The sequence below is a fragment of the Typopeltis vanoorti genome, chromosome 3 (assembly GCF_054136105.1).
Source record: "Typopeltis vanoorti isolate ZY-2024b chromosome 3, IOZ_Tvanoo_1.0, whole genome shotgun sequence".
NCBI classification, from domain to species: domain Eukaryota; kingdom Metazoa; phylum Arthropoda; class Arachnida; order Uropygi; family Thelyphonidae; genus Typopeltis; species Typopeltis vanoorti.
The window spans coordinates 118,518,726-118,532,734 of NC_143551.1; the positions used below are offsets into that span (position 1 = coordinate 118,518,726).

At 33.9% G+C, this 14,009-nt stretch overlaps 1 protein-coding gene across 2 annotated transcripts in view; it reads left to right on the forward strand.

The window, feature by feature from the left end:
- Positions 1–880: 880 nt before the first annotated feature.
- The window catches only part of LOC150108513 (mitochondrial inner membrane protease subunit 2), a 191,863-nt gene continuing 178,734 nt past the window's right edge, over positions 881–14,009 (forward strand). Inside the window, exons 1-3 of one of the 2 annotated variants that reach the window (XM_090415939.1) lie at positions 881–896; positions 5,615–5,773; positions 8,942–9,045. In XM_090415939.1, coding sequence (XP_090272065.1) covers positions 5,648–5,773; positions 8,942–9,045 — 230 coding nt within the window. In that variant the 5' untranslated portion in view covers positions 881–896; positions 5,615–5,647. The other variant, XM_090415938.1, reaches the window with a different exon arrangement.

Here is a 14,009-nt window from a genome sequence, read left to right on the forward strand (position 1 = left end):
AAATTAAAACCACAGTTGGCAAAATAGCTTCAAACTTCATTTGTGAACTAACAGTCATACAAGCAGCTCTCAAGTTCTATCTCTATAATCCAGTAATAAATGCTACAGAAGAAATAACCATCTACAGCGACTCAAAATTTGCACTTAAAGCATTAAAAAAATGGAAAAACAAAACTCACACAGAAATTCATGAACAACTAACAACTTTAAATTTTAAGAACTGTACACTGCACTGGATACTAGCTCATGTAAATATTGAAGGCAATGAGAGAGCAGACAGACTAGCCAAAGAAGCAAGATGCTTACCTCAAAAATGACACCGACTATCACTAACTGATGCAAGCTCTGTCGCAAAAATAAGACTGGTACAACAAACTATCAAAAAGAAGAATGAAATCAGCGAAATAGATGAAAATAGAGAAATAACCACAATCATCACCAGGCTAAGGACGGAACACTTTAAAGGCATGAAAATTTATCAGGACGGTACTAGAAGTAATGAAACATGCAAAAACTGTCCAGGGGTCGAACTATCACCTGCCCATATCTATTCTTGTCCAGCAATTGCCGCTGCACAGAAAATTGACAATAGCCCTAGAGAAAAAAGCTCAACCCCATCAAAGTTCAAGAGATTGCCAAAGCAGTTCTACAGGCCCACGGTCATATCTAGAAGCTCTTCAGTGGACTCCACAACAACATCAACCACCTCTATAATTCTGTTGATTTAATGTATCGACTTACGTCCTTCCGGATGGAAACGAACTCCGACGTAAGTGAGTCGAGAAGTGACTGTATTTAAATAACTTTCTGAGGTATTTTACGGCTCTCCATATACTGACGTATTTTTAACAGTATGAATTATATCAGGTGGCGCTGGATGTTCACGTTGTCACGAGGTAAATATGATTTTTCCTCTGTTAAACTTAAGCGTATTGATCACGATATGTGCTATTTGGAAACATGGGGATTTAAATTTTGAGTTTAACTGAAATTAGGTGTACAGAAAAAAAAAAGTAAATGAGCACGACTTGAATTACATTGGAATTTAAATTAAAATAGGTTGTAAAATATTTTCGCAAATTACATTTTAAACAATTAGCTCTTATCACAGACACCATCGTTACTGCTAACATGCCATTCTGCTCCGTATAGCCTGAAATTAAATATTTTTTGTAACTAACTCGCATTCTTGAAGAGTTTTGGAAATCTGTCACCTTCATATTCAAATTCGGAAATTAGTCCAGACTAACGTGAAAAGGTTTAGGGTAAAATGGTGGGTTAACGGGATTTGAAATTGCGCTATGTGATGTGTGCACCCTAAACAGTGGTCGTATAGCTGTAATCGATGCTATTTAGATTTGGTATTTTATATTATTTTCTTTGTTTTTAAGTCATTAAGCATATTTATGTGCTTCCCATTTCCTAGGCAGGGAATACTAAGGGCTAGATAATCCAGAAGTTGGCAGCCATGGATCTCTGCTTATTCCTATCTTATACAACTCTAAAGATCTGTATGGTACTTTTCTCTGTCATATTCAATATCTTTCATATAGTGTCTGATTCTTTCTTCTACTTTCCCTGTGATGATCATATTGGTCAATCCTCTGATTAGCACATGTTCTAAGAATTTCATTTTCCTCTTTATCTCATTGATAGTCTCCATGAGGTGGTACTGATTTTAATTGCCTATCAATGAATAGTTTGCTCATAATAGTTGTTTCAGAATGTTTTTCGCCATTTCACATTCAGTTTTGGTTTTCTCTATCTAGTACTTGTCCGTAACCTTTTCTGTCCATCTAATCTGTATCACGCTTCTTAATAACCACATCTCTAGAGCCATTGCTCCTTTTCCATTTCTTTTCTGGTAGTCTGTGTTTCTAAGATATACATCAATGAAGAATATACATTGCAAGTCAGCATTTGTATTCTTGTATTTATATTGACTTTTCTGTTGGGGATGGTTAACACTCTGATGATGAAATTTATCACCTAACAATATCAAGAGTCCATGCCCAAAATGGGATTTGAATGACAGCGTGAGATGTTATATGCTTGGCTGTGAGGCCAAGCATATAATGTAACATAGCAATATGTTACTTTTGGCCTTTCCGCATCTTTCTCATACAGACTTGTGTAATGCTTCAGACAGTTTTCTTGTCACAAGTGGCATTTTCTTAAAGCATATTCTGTAGAACAGTGATAACATCACTCTTCTAGAAAGAACCAGCCATTAAGAATTGCAGTGTGGTTCTTAACAGCCACTTTGAACAAATCAGTGAAAGAATTTTCAGTTGCAAAACAAATTTTATGTGATGTGCTAGTGCTTCTGTGTGGCATTTGACAACATGATTCATTTATTAGTAAGAGCAAGAGCGATGTGTGGAATTACAGAGCAGGAGGCTATAATTAAGGAAACAGATTAGTGATGTGCAGTGGCTTAACCATTTGAAGGGGAATCAGCAGGTGCCTGGGACTTTGTCTGGAATCAATTACTTATGGCAATGTCAAATTGTATTCCTAAGGTTTGGAGGATAAATAAAGTAGGAGTAAAATGGATGAATCATGAAATTATGCAGAAGCTTCTGAGAAAGAGGATATTATGGAGGAGATATAAAGAACAGGGTACCTCCCAGCAGCATAAGGTTCAGGATAGGAAGGTGATGAGTATAACAAGGAAAGAGAAATTGGATTATGGAAAGAGATTGGCTGAAGCAGTAAGGCAAATGCTAGAGAATTCTACAGTTTATGTTACTAATGGAAGAAAGGGAGAATATGGAAGACTGACTTTAGTTGCTGGAGATTGAATATGAATCACATCTGCTGTAGATATAGTGGAAATGTTCAGTGAGTATTTCATTGGTGCATTTCATGTGTGTGTGTGTGGGGGGGGCGTTAAGAATGGTGCTAAATAGTAATAAGAAGGACAGTTCAAGAATGGGAAGTATTTAGAACTGAGAACCTTTATGTTAATAATGATGTGGGACTGCATGCGATATCACTATATATAATACGGGAATGTGTGAAAGAGCTGGAAGTGCCATTGACTTTGTTGTTCAACAGAAGTCTGGAAACAGGAACAATCCCAAAAGAGTGGAAAGTTGGGGGGATTGTGCCACTGCATAAAGCAGAATCCAAGGCAGTAGTGTCTAACTATAAGCCAGTGTATATATCAAGTGTAGTGGTGAAGGTGTTAGAGAGGCTAGTTAGAGACAGAATACAAACCTGGATTGATGAGAATGGAAATTTGAGAGAGCACCATGCTTTAGTAGCTTGATTACATTTTATAAGTTGAAGAGTGTATTGGACAGAGTGTATTGTACTTATACCTGGATTTATCTGGATTTTTCTAAAGCATTTGACGTAGTACTACATAATCAACTGTTGAAATTGAGCAGGATCGGGATGGATAATCATTTTGTAGCTTGGTTACAGGCATAGTTGGTTGATAGGAGCCACTGAGTTATGTATGGGTTGCAGTGTCCCCCAAAAAAAGAATGGTGATGAATAGGTTACTACAGGGTTTTGTTTTGGGCCACTATTGTTTAACTTATATTTTCAGTGATATAGCTCATAGTGTGAAAGGAAATGTTCATTTGTTTGCTGATGGTCAAGAAGTTCTGACGTGTTATTGTTACAGGGTAATTTGAATGGGTTGATGCTTTGGGCTGAAGAATGGGGATGTCATTTCAATGTTGCTATGTATAATGTTATGCAGCTTGGTCAGAGAAGATGGAATGAGGTTTATCATATTGGAGGAACTTTGCTTCAGGAGTAGGCAAGGTTGGATTTGTTTTATGCAAGCAACCCATGTATCTTTCAGCAATGCACCATGTCATACCCAGATGCTATTACAACATAGTTTGATGATAAAAATGATGTAGAAAAAAGTTCGCTGGTCTGAGTTCTGATCTGAACTTAGTTCAGTTCATTCCAAAGATTAGAACATCTTTGGAATGAACTGAAATGCCTTGAGTGTCTTATAGTTATACCTGGACTTAGTCAAGTTGAAGGAACATTAGTTTAAAATATTATATGTTATCACAAGTTAGGAATATGCCTAGAATGGTGAACCAGCGTGAACAGGACCAAAGAAAAGCCAACATGCCATTGATGTTTGTGCAGTTTTTCTGTAGTATAGTGCTGTCTCAATATTTATTATCATCAGACCTACATGGAGTCAAGTGAGTCATTGTGGGGGTCCCATTATTACACACAGTTTGTCATACCATACCTTAAATATATTCACTGTCTATGCATTCATAACACTCTTGGGCAATGCATTCTAATTAGCCGCCACTCTCTATGCAAAAAATCTGTTCCTCACCACCTTGCTCATACCCCTCCTTATACAGCTTCTATGAATGACCTCTTGTGTTCCCTTTGTTCTTCTCCATTGTATATAAAACATCATCATCATCATTAATCTGGTAACAACCACTTAATAATTTGTCTCAGTCATATCCCCACCCCCTCCCATTTCCTCCTATCCACTAGTATTTGCAATTTACATTTCTTCAATCTGTCTTCATACTCAACATTCTGGACTAGAAACCACCTTAGTCAATCATCTCCTCATCCTTTTGAAAACTAGGTGATCAAATCTGTACACAGTAGTCCATATGTGGCCAAATCAAAGCCTCTTATAGTGGTACCATAACATCCTGACTTCTGCACGTCAGTGTCCTCCATTTCATTGCCATAATCTGTTGTCCTGTCTTCACAATTCTAGCGATGTTTCCCTGAAATTTTGGGTCCTTATCCAGAATCATTCCCAGATCCCCCATCTTCTCCACTTTATCCAAGATATTGTCACCAAATGTATACTCTGCATCTCATCTTTGCTTCCCAAATTTTAAAACTTTGCAATGTTGAACTGTTAACCCCAACACTTGCCCATTTAGCCGGTTTATACAAGTCCTCTTGCAAATCACATCAGTTCATTTCTGATTGCTCTCGCTAACTTTGCATCATCTGCAAACAACTGAATATCACCATTCAGATCCCCCCCCCCAACTCTCCAATATCATTAACATACAAAGTTAAACAGCAATGGCCCCAAAGCAGAACATATTTATTATTTATTTAAACATATTATATGATATGTATTATGAACAATATTTGACTTCCACATTTTGCAGCCAGAGTTCCTGTATGTAAGTTATTTCTACAAATAATAACAAACAAACTGTTGAAGACTTAACTTTTACCACATGGAACTTCTTATAGACTGTGTTGTGAATGCAGAAAAATTGCACCAATTTTCTACATGTATGAGAATTGATTCAACACATTTTCTGAAAGTATATGTGGAGTGTGCTTAGTTATCTTTTGCTGGTAAATTATTATGATTGTTATTCTAATGTATATTGTCTTTGTGTAAATAAAATATTTATGCAATATTGTAGTATAATGGGAGAAGAGATTTGAATATATATGCAGTTACTTTTAGTTACATTATCTCCATAATTTTCATAAAACTTGTATGACTTGAGTCAGATTGTTTCAATTTTTATCTTATTCTCTCAGGTGATGAGTTGAATACAGGTACTGGATTGCATATTTAGTTATTTAATGATTCAAGATTTTTAATAGTAAAAAGGGTTTTTATTTTCAGGAAAATTTTATATGTAGAAAACTTGAAGACAGCATGTCACAGAAATGGTATCATTTACTGAAGTCTTTAGTACGTCAGGCAATCTTTGGTGTTCCGTTGGCAATTACATTTTTGGATTCAGTTGGATATATTGCAAAGGTTGAAGGAATATCAATGCAGGTGAGCTATATGGATGCTAGTGTAATACATTTATTTTCTGTATCATATTTTTCCTTCTGCTATAAGGGGCACTAAAATTAGTGTATTGTTTGTTAGAAATAATTGCTTTCATGTGCATGGCCTTTAAAAAGTAAACCTTACTACTATAATATTTTATATGGTCTTAATTTTCAGTTTAACTTTCAGTTAAAATATTGCAAGCATTATTTAAATTGGAATAATGAGAAATTTGTTTTCTTGCCTTTGTAATATTGTATTTATGTATTCTTCAGAATATCAAGCATGAATTTAGAAAGTAAAACAAAAAAAAAAGGGAAAAAAATAGGAGAAAAAAGAGCTTTTATATTATAAATAAATCACTCTTATGTAAAATTGATCATTTTCTATTGTAATAACATATACACTATGTTCAAATAAGTATTGGATATTCCCTGTTTTAGAATGAAGTATACTGATGTGTATGTTTTGTCATCAAGCTTGATCATTACTGATGTGTAATATATATATATATATGGTAAGCATATATACTAGTAGAGTTTCAGTACAGTCAGCTTATGGACTTTATCATCATAGGATACCATATCAGTGGCCTATTTATTCATGACTGAGTAAAAAATTGCACTACTTAAATCAAGTTTTTGTGGAAAGGCTTAGACATTGGTTATGTATTTTTTACTAAGTAATTTAAGGAAATTAGAGCGTTACTAGGATATACATTAAAATAAATTTTAATATACTTCAATATTTCGGCAACGTCACGTTGCCATTTTCAAGAAACTTAAGAACAAGACATGTGCACGCAGGCACAACAAACAGTAAATGAGAAAGAAGCAGGAAGCTATTATTTCTCCTAAAGTCCTGATGGTGACCCCTAGCAGGCAATTTTGGTATTCTTAGGCGATTGGGCAGAAGGTCTTCTGATGGAGGTTTCCCAAATTTGAGGCAGTCTCATGCAGCCAAATTTGTTGAGGTTCGGATTGTTTCTTATCGTGGAAGAAAGCCACGATAGTACACCGTAGTAAATACAAGTATGAAAGGCTTATTTTTGGAATCAGCTTCAGCCCTAAGAAACAATCCAAAACTCAACAAATTTGGCTGCATGAGACTGCCTCAAATTTGGGAAACCTACATCAGAAGACCTTCAGCCCAGTCGCCCAAGAATACCAACAATGCTCACTAGGGGACACCATCAGGACTTTAGGAGAAATAATAGCTTCCTGCTTCTTCCTCATTTACTGTTTGTTGTGCCTGCGTGCACGTGTCTTGTTCTTAAGTTTCTTGAAAATGGCAACATGACATTGCCGAAATATTGAAGTATATTAAAATTTATTTTAATGTATATCCTAGTGATGTTGTAATTTCCTTAAATTAGTAAAAAAATTAAATCAAGTTCATCAAGTTTAGGCAACATTATCTGCCAGTAGAAATGTTAGAGTGATAATGTTAGTTCAGAAACTACAGGGATTCAGGTATTAGTAGAACATGATAGTAAATAGCTATAAGGTATTGGTTTCTGTTTTTATGGAAAGTCTGCAAAGGGCAGCTGCACATAAGCTACATGTCATCTATGCCAATCAATAGTGAATACTATACTGATATAAAGAACATTGTGATTAATCCATAGTGTTGGAAAGACTGTGATATGGGGATACAAATCACACTATACACTTCTCTCATTGAATGAGGTATAGTGGATGCGTGGAGAATGCTTTATACTTGAATGTATCATTCCAACTATAAAGTTTTGGGGTAGAGGAGTTTTATATGGTAATTCTATACACAAAAGGTTATTCAGCTTATAGTACCATAGACAGACAGAAAGTTAAGCAGAAAGAAGAAACTTAACATTGAATAAGACATACAGATTGTATGTTTTAGGAAATTTATAAGGATAAAGACATTGATATACATAAAGAAAAGTCATTGATATACAGAAGGAAGATGCTAGGTAAAAGAACAGTTTTGTGAACCGCAAAATTAGTTTAGTTGCAGAGCATGAGGACAAAGATTCATCCACTATCATCCACTGCCTAGATTCATCCACTGTGTGTCTAGGCAGCAAGTTGACATCCATGTTTCAGAAGTCAGAAGACAGGCCATATGATGAGAGCTTACTTAATAGTTCTAATTTTCAAAGGACTGTGTACTGCCTTACAGATATCAAGAGCATGGAGATTTCCCAAACTTTCCCTTGCATTTGTTCAAAGCTGGACCACATAAGAAACATGGTCCCCTTGTTGATCAACAGTGGTGAAATCATCCAAACTGGCAATTGTTATCCAAACTGGCAATTGTTATTAGTTTCGGAGGCTTCAAGGTAACATGAGTGTTAGTGCTTTTCTTCATTTCTTTAGAATTAACTGAAGTGAATGAAATTGCTAGTAAACTGGTGTCAAAAACTCTTAGGATGGGTTGGATATGGGCTAATTTTGAGATTGTAGGATAGATGCCACTGGAATAAGATAGGATTAAAATGTGACATAGAACACAAATCTGGAGCACAAATCTTTAGGACAATTGGAGTAATGTCATTAGGGCCTAAAGACTTTTGGTATCCAGTTTGGACAAGATTCTTGTGATCTCTTTCTGGCAAAAAATCATGAGCATTGAGATTGGATTATTCTGTGGATAATGATACATTCAAACTAACAGAGTACAAATAAAATGGAAGTAGAGTTGACAAAAGTTATACCAATTGTTTTTGGCAAGAGACCAGAAAGCATGGCTGCCATTTTGGACATGATGCAAGTTTCCTGCTTTTAGCCCTTTCAAAATCAGTTTTGGATTTATTGATAGTTTGTTTGCAGTATAAATGGAAAGGGACGACAGAGATTTTGATGAAAGCCAATTGCTACAATCATGTTTCATCAGCCTTAGCACACTGATGAATGTTAGTCAGTAAGAACTGATTCTGAGGATTTATCAATGAAATGAATTCCTTTATACAAATATATTTTTAATTCAAATATAGTATGGTATGACAATGAGCTCTATTCAAAGGATAAGATGATGCTATGGTATTTAATCTCAACATTATAATGAAGAACAATGGAGAATATATTTACTGAATAAGTGATATATTTAGACAAATCAATGAGCATAATTAACCAGATATATTATAATGGAGTTCTGTTGTTTTATAATGAAATTATATTTGTGTTTTCTTAGCCAACTCTCAATCCATCACCACAAGAATGTAGTGACTATGTTTTACTTAATAAATGGTGTATTCGCCATTTTAACATTACCCATGGTGATATAGTTGCTCTCACGTAAGTGGAATTTAACATCTTTATTTTTCATTTTTTAAAATTTTTTTTTAAATACAAATATATTTCTTTTGAGTAGTGATATTAGTTGATTGCTTCTGATAACCATTAAAATTAATATGAAATTGTTGGTCTATATATGCTTGGAATCTAGAAAATTTTCTGTGAAAATATTTTCATTAAAATTCCACAGCAGTTTTAGAATGCAAGGAAGAACATTTGTTGAATAATATGTTGAATCTTGATAAGTAGAAATACTCTAACCTTTAAAGTGTGGCATGACTGTAAATAATAAATTACACGATAACCACAGATTGCTTGTTTCTACACATGGATGCTGTACTGTTATTTTCAGTCCAAAATATCTGTACTTTCATTTCATTAAAGTTAATTACTATGGTTTAGAGGTAGAGGTAATACATTTATCAAAAGAGAGAACCAATTTTTTTAATTGGTTCTTTTTTTTTTGATGAATGGAGTACTGATGGAGTTGCTGCCCTGGGGTAGTGATGGGAAGTAAAAGTGAATATGGACATTAAAATGTTCACTCTATTCCATGATACATTCTGAAATTGGAGTCCATCTGCAAGATTAATACTAAGCATCTTACAATTATCACAAACTACTGTGATAGTTTCATCCTTCCTCCAAATATGGCAGGAAATTTTGAGTCTTAAAAGAACGAGGAGCATATTTCATTTCATGTTATCTTACCTCACAACAAACATGGAATGTGATGTAAAAAATAAGCTTTGAATCACTGAATGTAAGAATTTAGAACTTATTTGTATCTCATTTCTCCATCAAAACTTCTCAATATGAAGTTCTACCAAATATTTTGAACCATTCGTAAACAACTCAGAGATTTCAAAGGGCTGAGATCTGTTACTAAGATTATATAATGATGTGATCATTGTCATCCAAAGCATTATATTCCACCTATTTTGATTCCTCATTAGAAGAAAACTGTTCAGAACCCTCTAAACATTTTTTTGTAGGTTTGCTATCTAGATAACATTACTTTTGCCCATCTGTCTGTATATATTCATATAAGAGAGCTTCTGGCTGAATGAATTTTGTGGAACTTGTACAGTTTCATAAAATTTGTTCAGCCATTCACCTTTGGTTTCATGAGGCAAATTTAAACCTGCATTTGAGTAAAATACCCTTTTTGAGATACTCAGAACATTTTTCTATTTGTTTATTAATGCAGCTTTAGAAATATAAATTACTTTAACAGAGATGCGAGTTGTCACAGCATTCCCATTCTGCTTATCTATTAGAATAATATCAACTGTGATTTCTCATGCCATATTATACATTTCCAGTGTTAAGTTTTTGGGTCTGATTGCTACATTTCTGAGTAGAGGTTTGCAAATAGGTGTATGATGCCTGAATTATAAACCTCATTTTCTTGGATTGAAGGATTAAATTTTTCATTACCTTACATGATAGTTTACATATATTATTACCGAGTGTGTAAAATAAATATTTTGTTATTGGAATATGGGCTGTAGTAGCATATAAACTACAACATAATCTCTATCAAAACACCTGAATTTTTACTTACACTTGTAATTCCTTTCAGAAACTCCATGGATATAATACATGAGTATGATGGCCTTAATTGCCTCTTTTGCAATGTTAAAATAACCATTACTGTCTTGTAAATATGCAACTTGTTTTTATGTTGCTGTGTGGTGTGAAACAAAATACTTCCTTATGCTTCCCTTTGTTATTGTCACCATTTTTTTTTTTTTTCTAAAAAAATGACTTTCCTAAATTTTTTAAGCATTTGTTTAGTTTTGACTTTTTTTTTTTTTTTTTTTTTTTGTTATGTTAAGTGAAGGTAAATAGAATATGCTAGTGAACTGCTGTCATCTTGCAATTGTAATCTTATATTCCTAGTATATAAGCTGGGGAAGATTGACTGTCTGAATGATATAAGCAAGTTGCATATGGTAGGGAAATGTTCTAGAAAAGAATGGTGAGCAATGGTATCCATATTTCTATTCCTCAGTCCCTACTGTACAATTTATGTGCTTATGATATTTCTTGTGGATTAATAGAACATATTCAGCCGTTTGCTCATAATACAAAGTTGGGAAAGAGTTATCAACAGTCTTGTTGATGAACTCAATTTATGAAGATGTAAATAGATTTTTAACTTGGATGGGATCACAGTTTTAATTAATAAGTGAATGGTTTTGCACATTTATAAATAAGGCTGTGTACTGTATTAGTGGAACTAATACAGTATAGTCAATATAGTTAAGTGAATGAAATTAAGATCTTGGGGGGGGGGATGGTCAAGTGATCCAAAGTTCAGAGGGCACATTGCAGTTGAAAGCTACACAACTTTCACAACACTTGCGAAACATTTTTCACAACTATCATAGATGCAAGCTATGCTTGTCACTGTGATAAGAAGCCACTGACAATTAGAGACAAAGTGATTGTACTCATTGGTCACCTAGTTTTCAGTATAATGTGGACTCTGGAAAGCCAGAGACAAGTTACTAAGGCAATATCTGGACTCTGACATGTTAGTTATGGGGAGAAGTTGAAGAAATTTAAATTATAGAGTTTAGTGGATATATAGACAAGATGTGATATAATAGAGATGTTTGTTGGTAAGGAGTTTTTATTGGATTAATACAAAAGGGATTATATATAGAGTAGAGAGTGAGAAAAGGAGTCCATCTCTGGAAGTTGCATAGGACTATAATGAAAAGGAAAGTGTAGAGTAGATTTTTTTGCATGGGTTAATTGGAATGCACTTTGAGAATGTGTGTTAATATTAGGAGTGTGTGAATGAGCTTAAGATTAAATATGATAGATATGTTGCTTGCTGAATGAGACCTTCCATGATGAGTTTGAGTTGCAGGATTTCAAAACACCCGAGTTTCTTCCAGGAGAAACATGAGTTTTATGGAGAAAACGGCATAAAAGTTTTCAAGACTTAAGAAATTATATTAAATTCATATTAAAATCATCCTTGATATGAGCATCTAATTTTGTCAGAACTTGTCATCGTCATATTCCATATTTTGGCAGACAGGATGCGCTTCTGAGGTGAGAATGAAAGATCATATATTATATTATTATTATGTGACATCTCCAGGGAGTCCAAAGACTCATTGAGGGAGAGTGTGCCAACACTATCGAACGATTGATCCCACTCCAACTATCGCGCTCTAACTTGATTAAGTTTTTGCGAGCGATTAAAAGCAGAGGCTCTATCAATCAGCCAACTTCGCTGGCATAGTGGATGTTATTATCATAGAATAGACAAAACAGGACTATCCATGGAAGCTGTTGACTAGTCATGATATGAACTGAAATTTGACATTCATACTTTACCTCTGAGAAACATAAACGTCTTTTTAAAGGCATAGTGCTGGTAAAAATTGCAGAATACTTAATCAAAACAAAAATATCATGTTTAGTAGATTTGATTATCTACTTGGATCTGTTTGATTTTTAAAAAAAAAAAAAGAAGAAAAGAAAAAAGTGGTGTAGTATCATAATACCTAAGCAAGGTTCAGCTTCCATAGAGCAGCAGGCAATAGTGAGCTAGATGTGTGATATTTTGTAAAACATTGAGTCGTCCTAAAAACCTTTTATCTGCACGATTATTGTTTTACTTTGTATATTTCTTCACATGTTTTTATGCTTATTTAATTAACATATTTTAGTTTCTTGTATCTCACTGATTTAACTATCAAAATATAAGAAAATTATTGAAAATGGCTTAAGTGATAGAATTTTTTTATTATTTTTTATTTTTTTTATGAATATGGATGTTTTGCTTTTTCTTAAAAAATAAAGGTCATTCACATAAAACCAAATGTTCTTTTGTGAATATCTGAGCAATGGTGAAAAAAGTGTGTGTATTTATAAAAATATAAATTATATATATATATATATATATATATATATATGTTAACCCTTTAACTGCTACGGTCGAGTTAACTCGAGCGCAGAAAAAATGGCGCCCTCAAGTGGATACCCCTTGCAAATTATGCAAATTTTATAAAACACTATTATTGCCATTTTTGTGAGTGAACAAGTGTATATCAAGAATGTATGATGCTGTCCGGACTTCTTACTTATAAGAATTTTAATTGATTTTATTTATAAATTTTTGCAAATTAATTCAGCACATGGGGCAATGTCAGTAGAATATAAAATCAGCAGTTAAAGGGTTAAAGATGCCAAGAAATTTTATACTTGGTTTTAATCCTTTTTCCAAGTAAACAAAATAAAGTTTTGCACGTGAAATATATTCATGTCTGGGCTACTTGTATATAGAGGCTAATGACTTTATATCACTTGCCTTAGTATGTATCCCATCCCATAATGCAAAGTACCCCCCTTCAGGCGTGTATAATGGGAAGGGCCACTACCCAGACCGGTTTTGACCTTTATTGAGGTCTCTTCAGTGGGAGCCAAACCCAGGAGAGATACCAAAGAAGTAATGCAGAAATCATCTATATCTCATATACAAGTAGGCAAAAGGTGCTTGACCTTCTTAATAAAAATCTCTGGATGAGAGAAAGGTGTTTGAAAGTTTTTTACTTTGGGTGTAAAATACGTTACAGATACTAAGAAATTTTATACTTGGTTTTAATCCTTTTCCCAAGTTACCAAAACAAAGTTTTGCATGTGAAATATATAATATATATAATATACACAAGTAGCTCAGACGTGAATATATTTCATGCGCAAAACTTTGTTTTGCTTACTTGGGAAAAGGATTAAAACCAAGTATAAAATTTCCTGGCATCTTTAACAAATTTTACACCCAAGGTAAAAAACTTTAAAACATATATATACATATTTGACAGGTGACATACAGCTATTTGTCGATGTTGCAAAGATAGGTAGGGTAATCAGGAATGCTGCTGATATGCAGTACTTACAGAATGATTTGAATAGGCTGGAATTGTGGGCATGGGAAAATG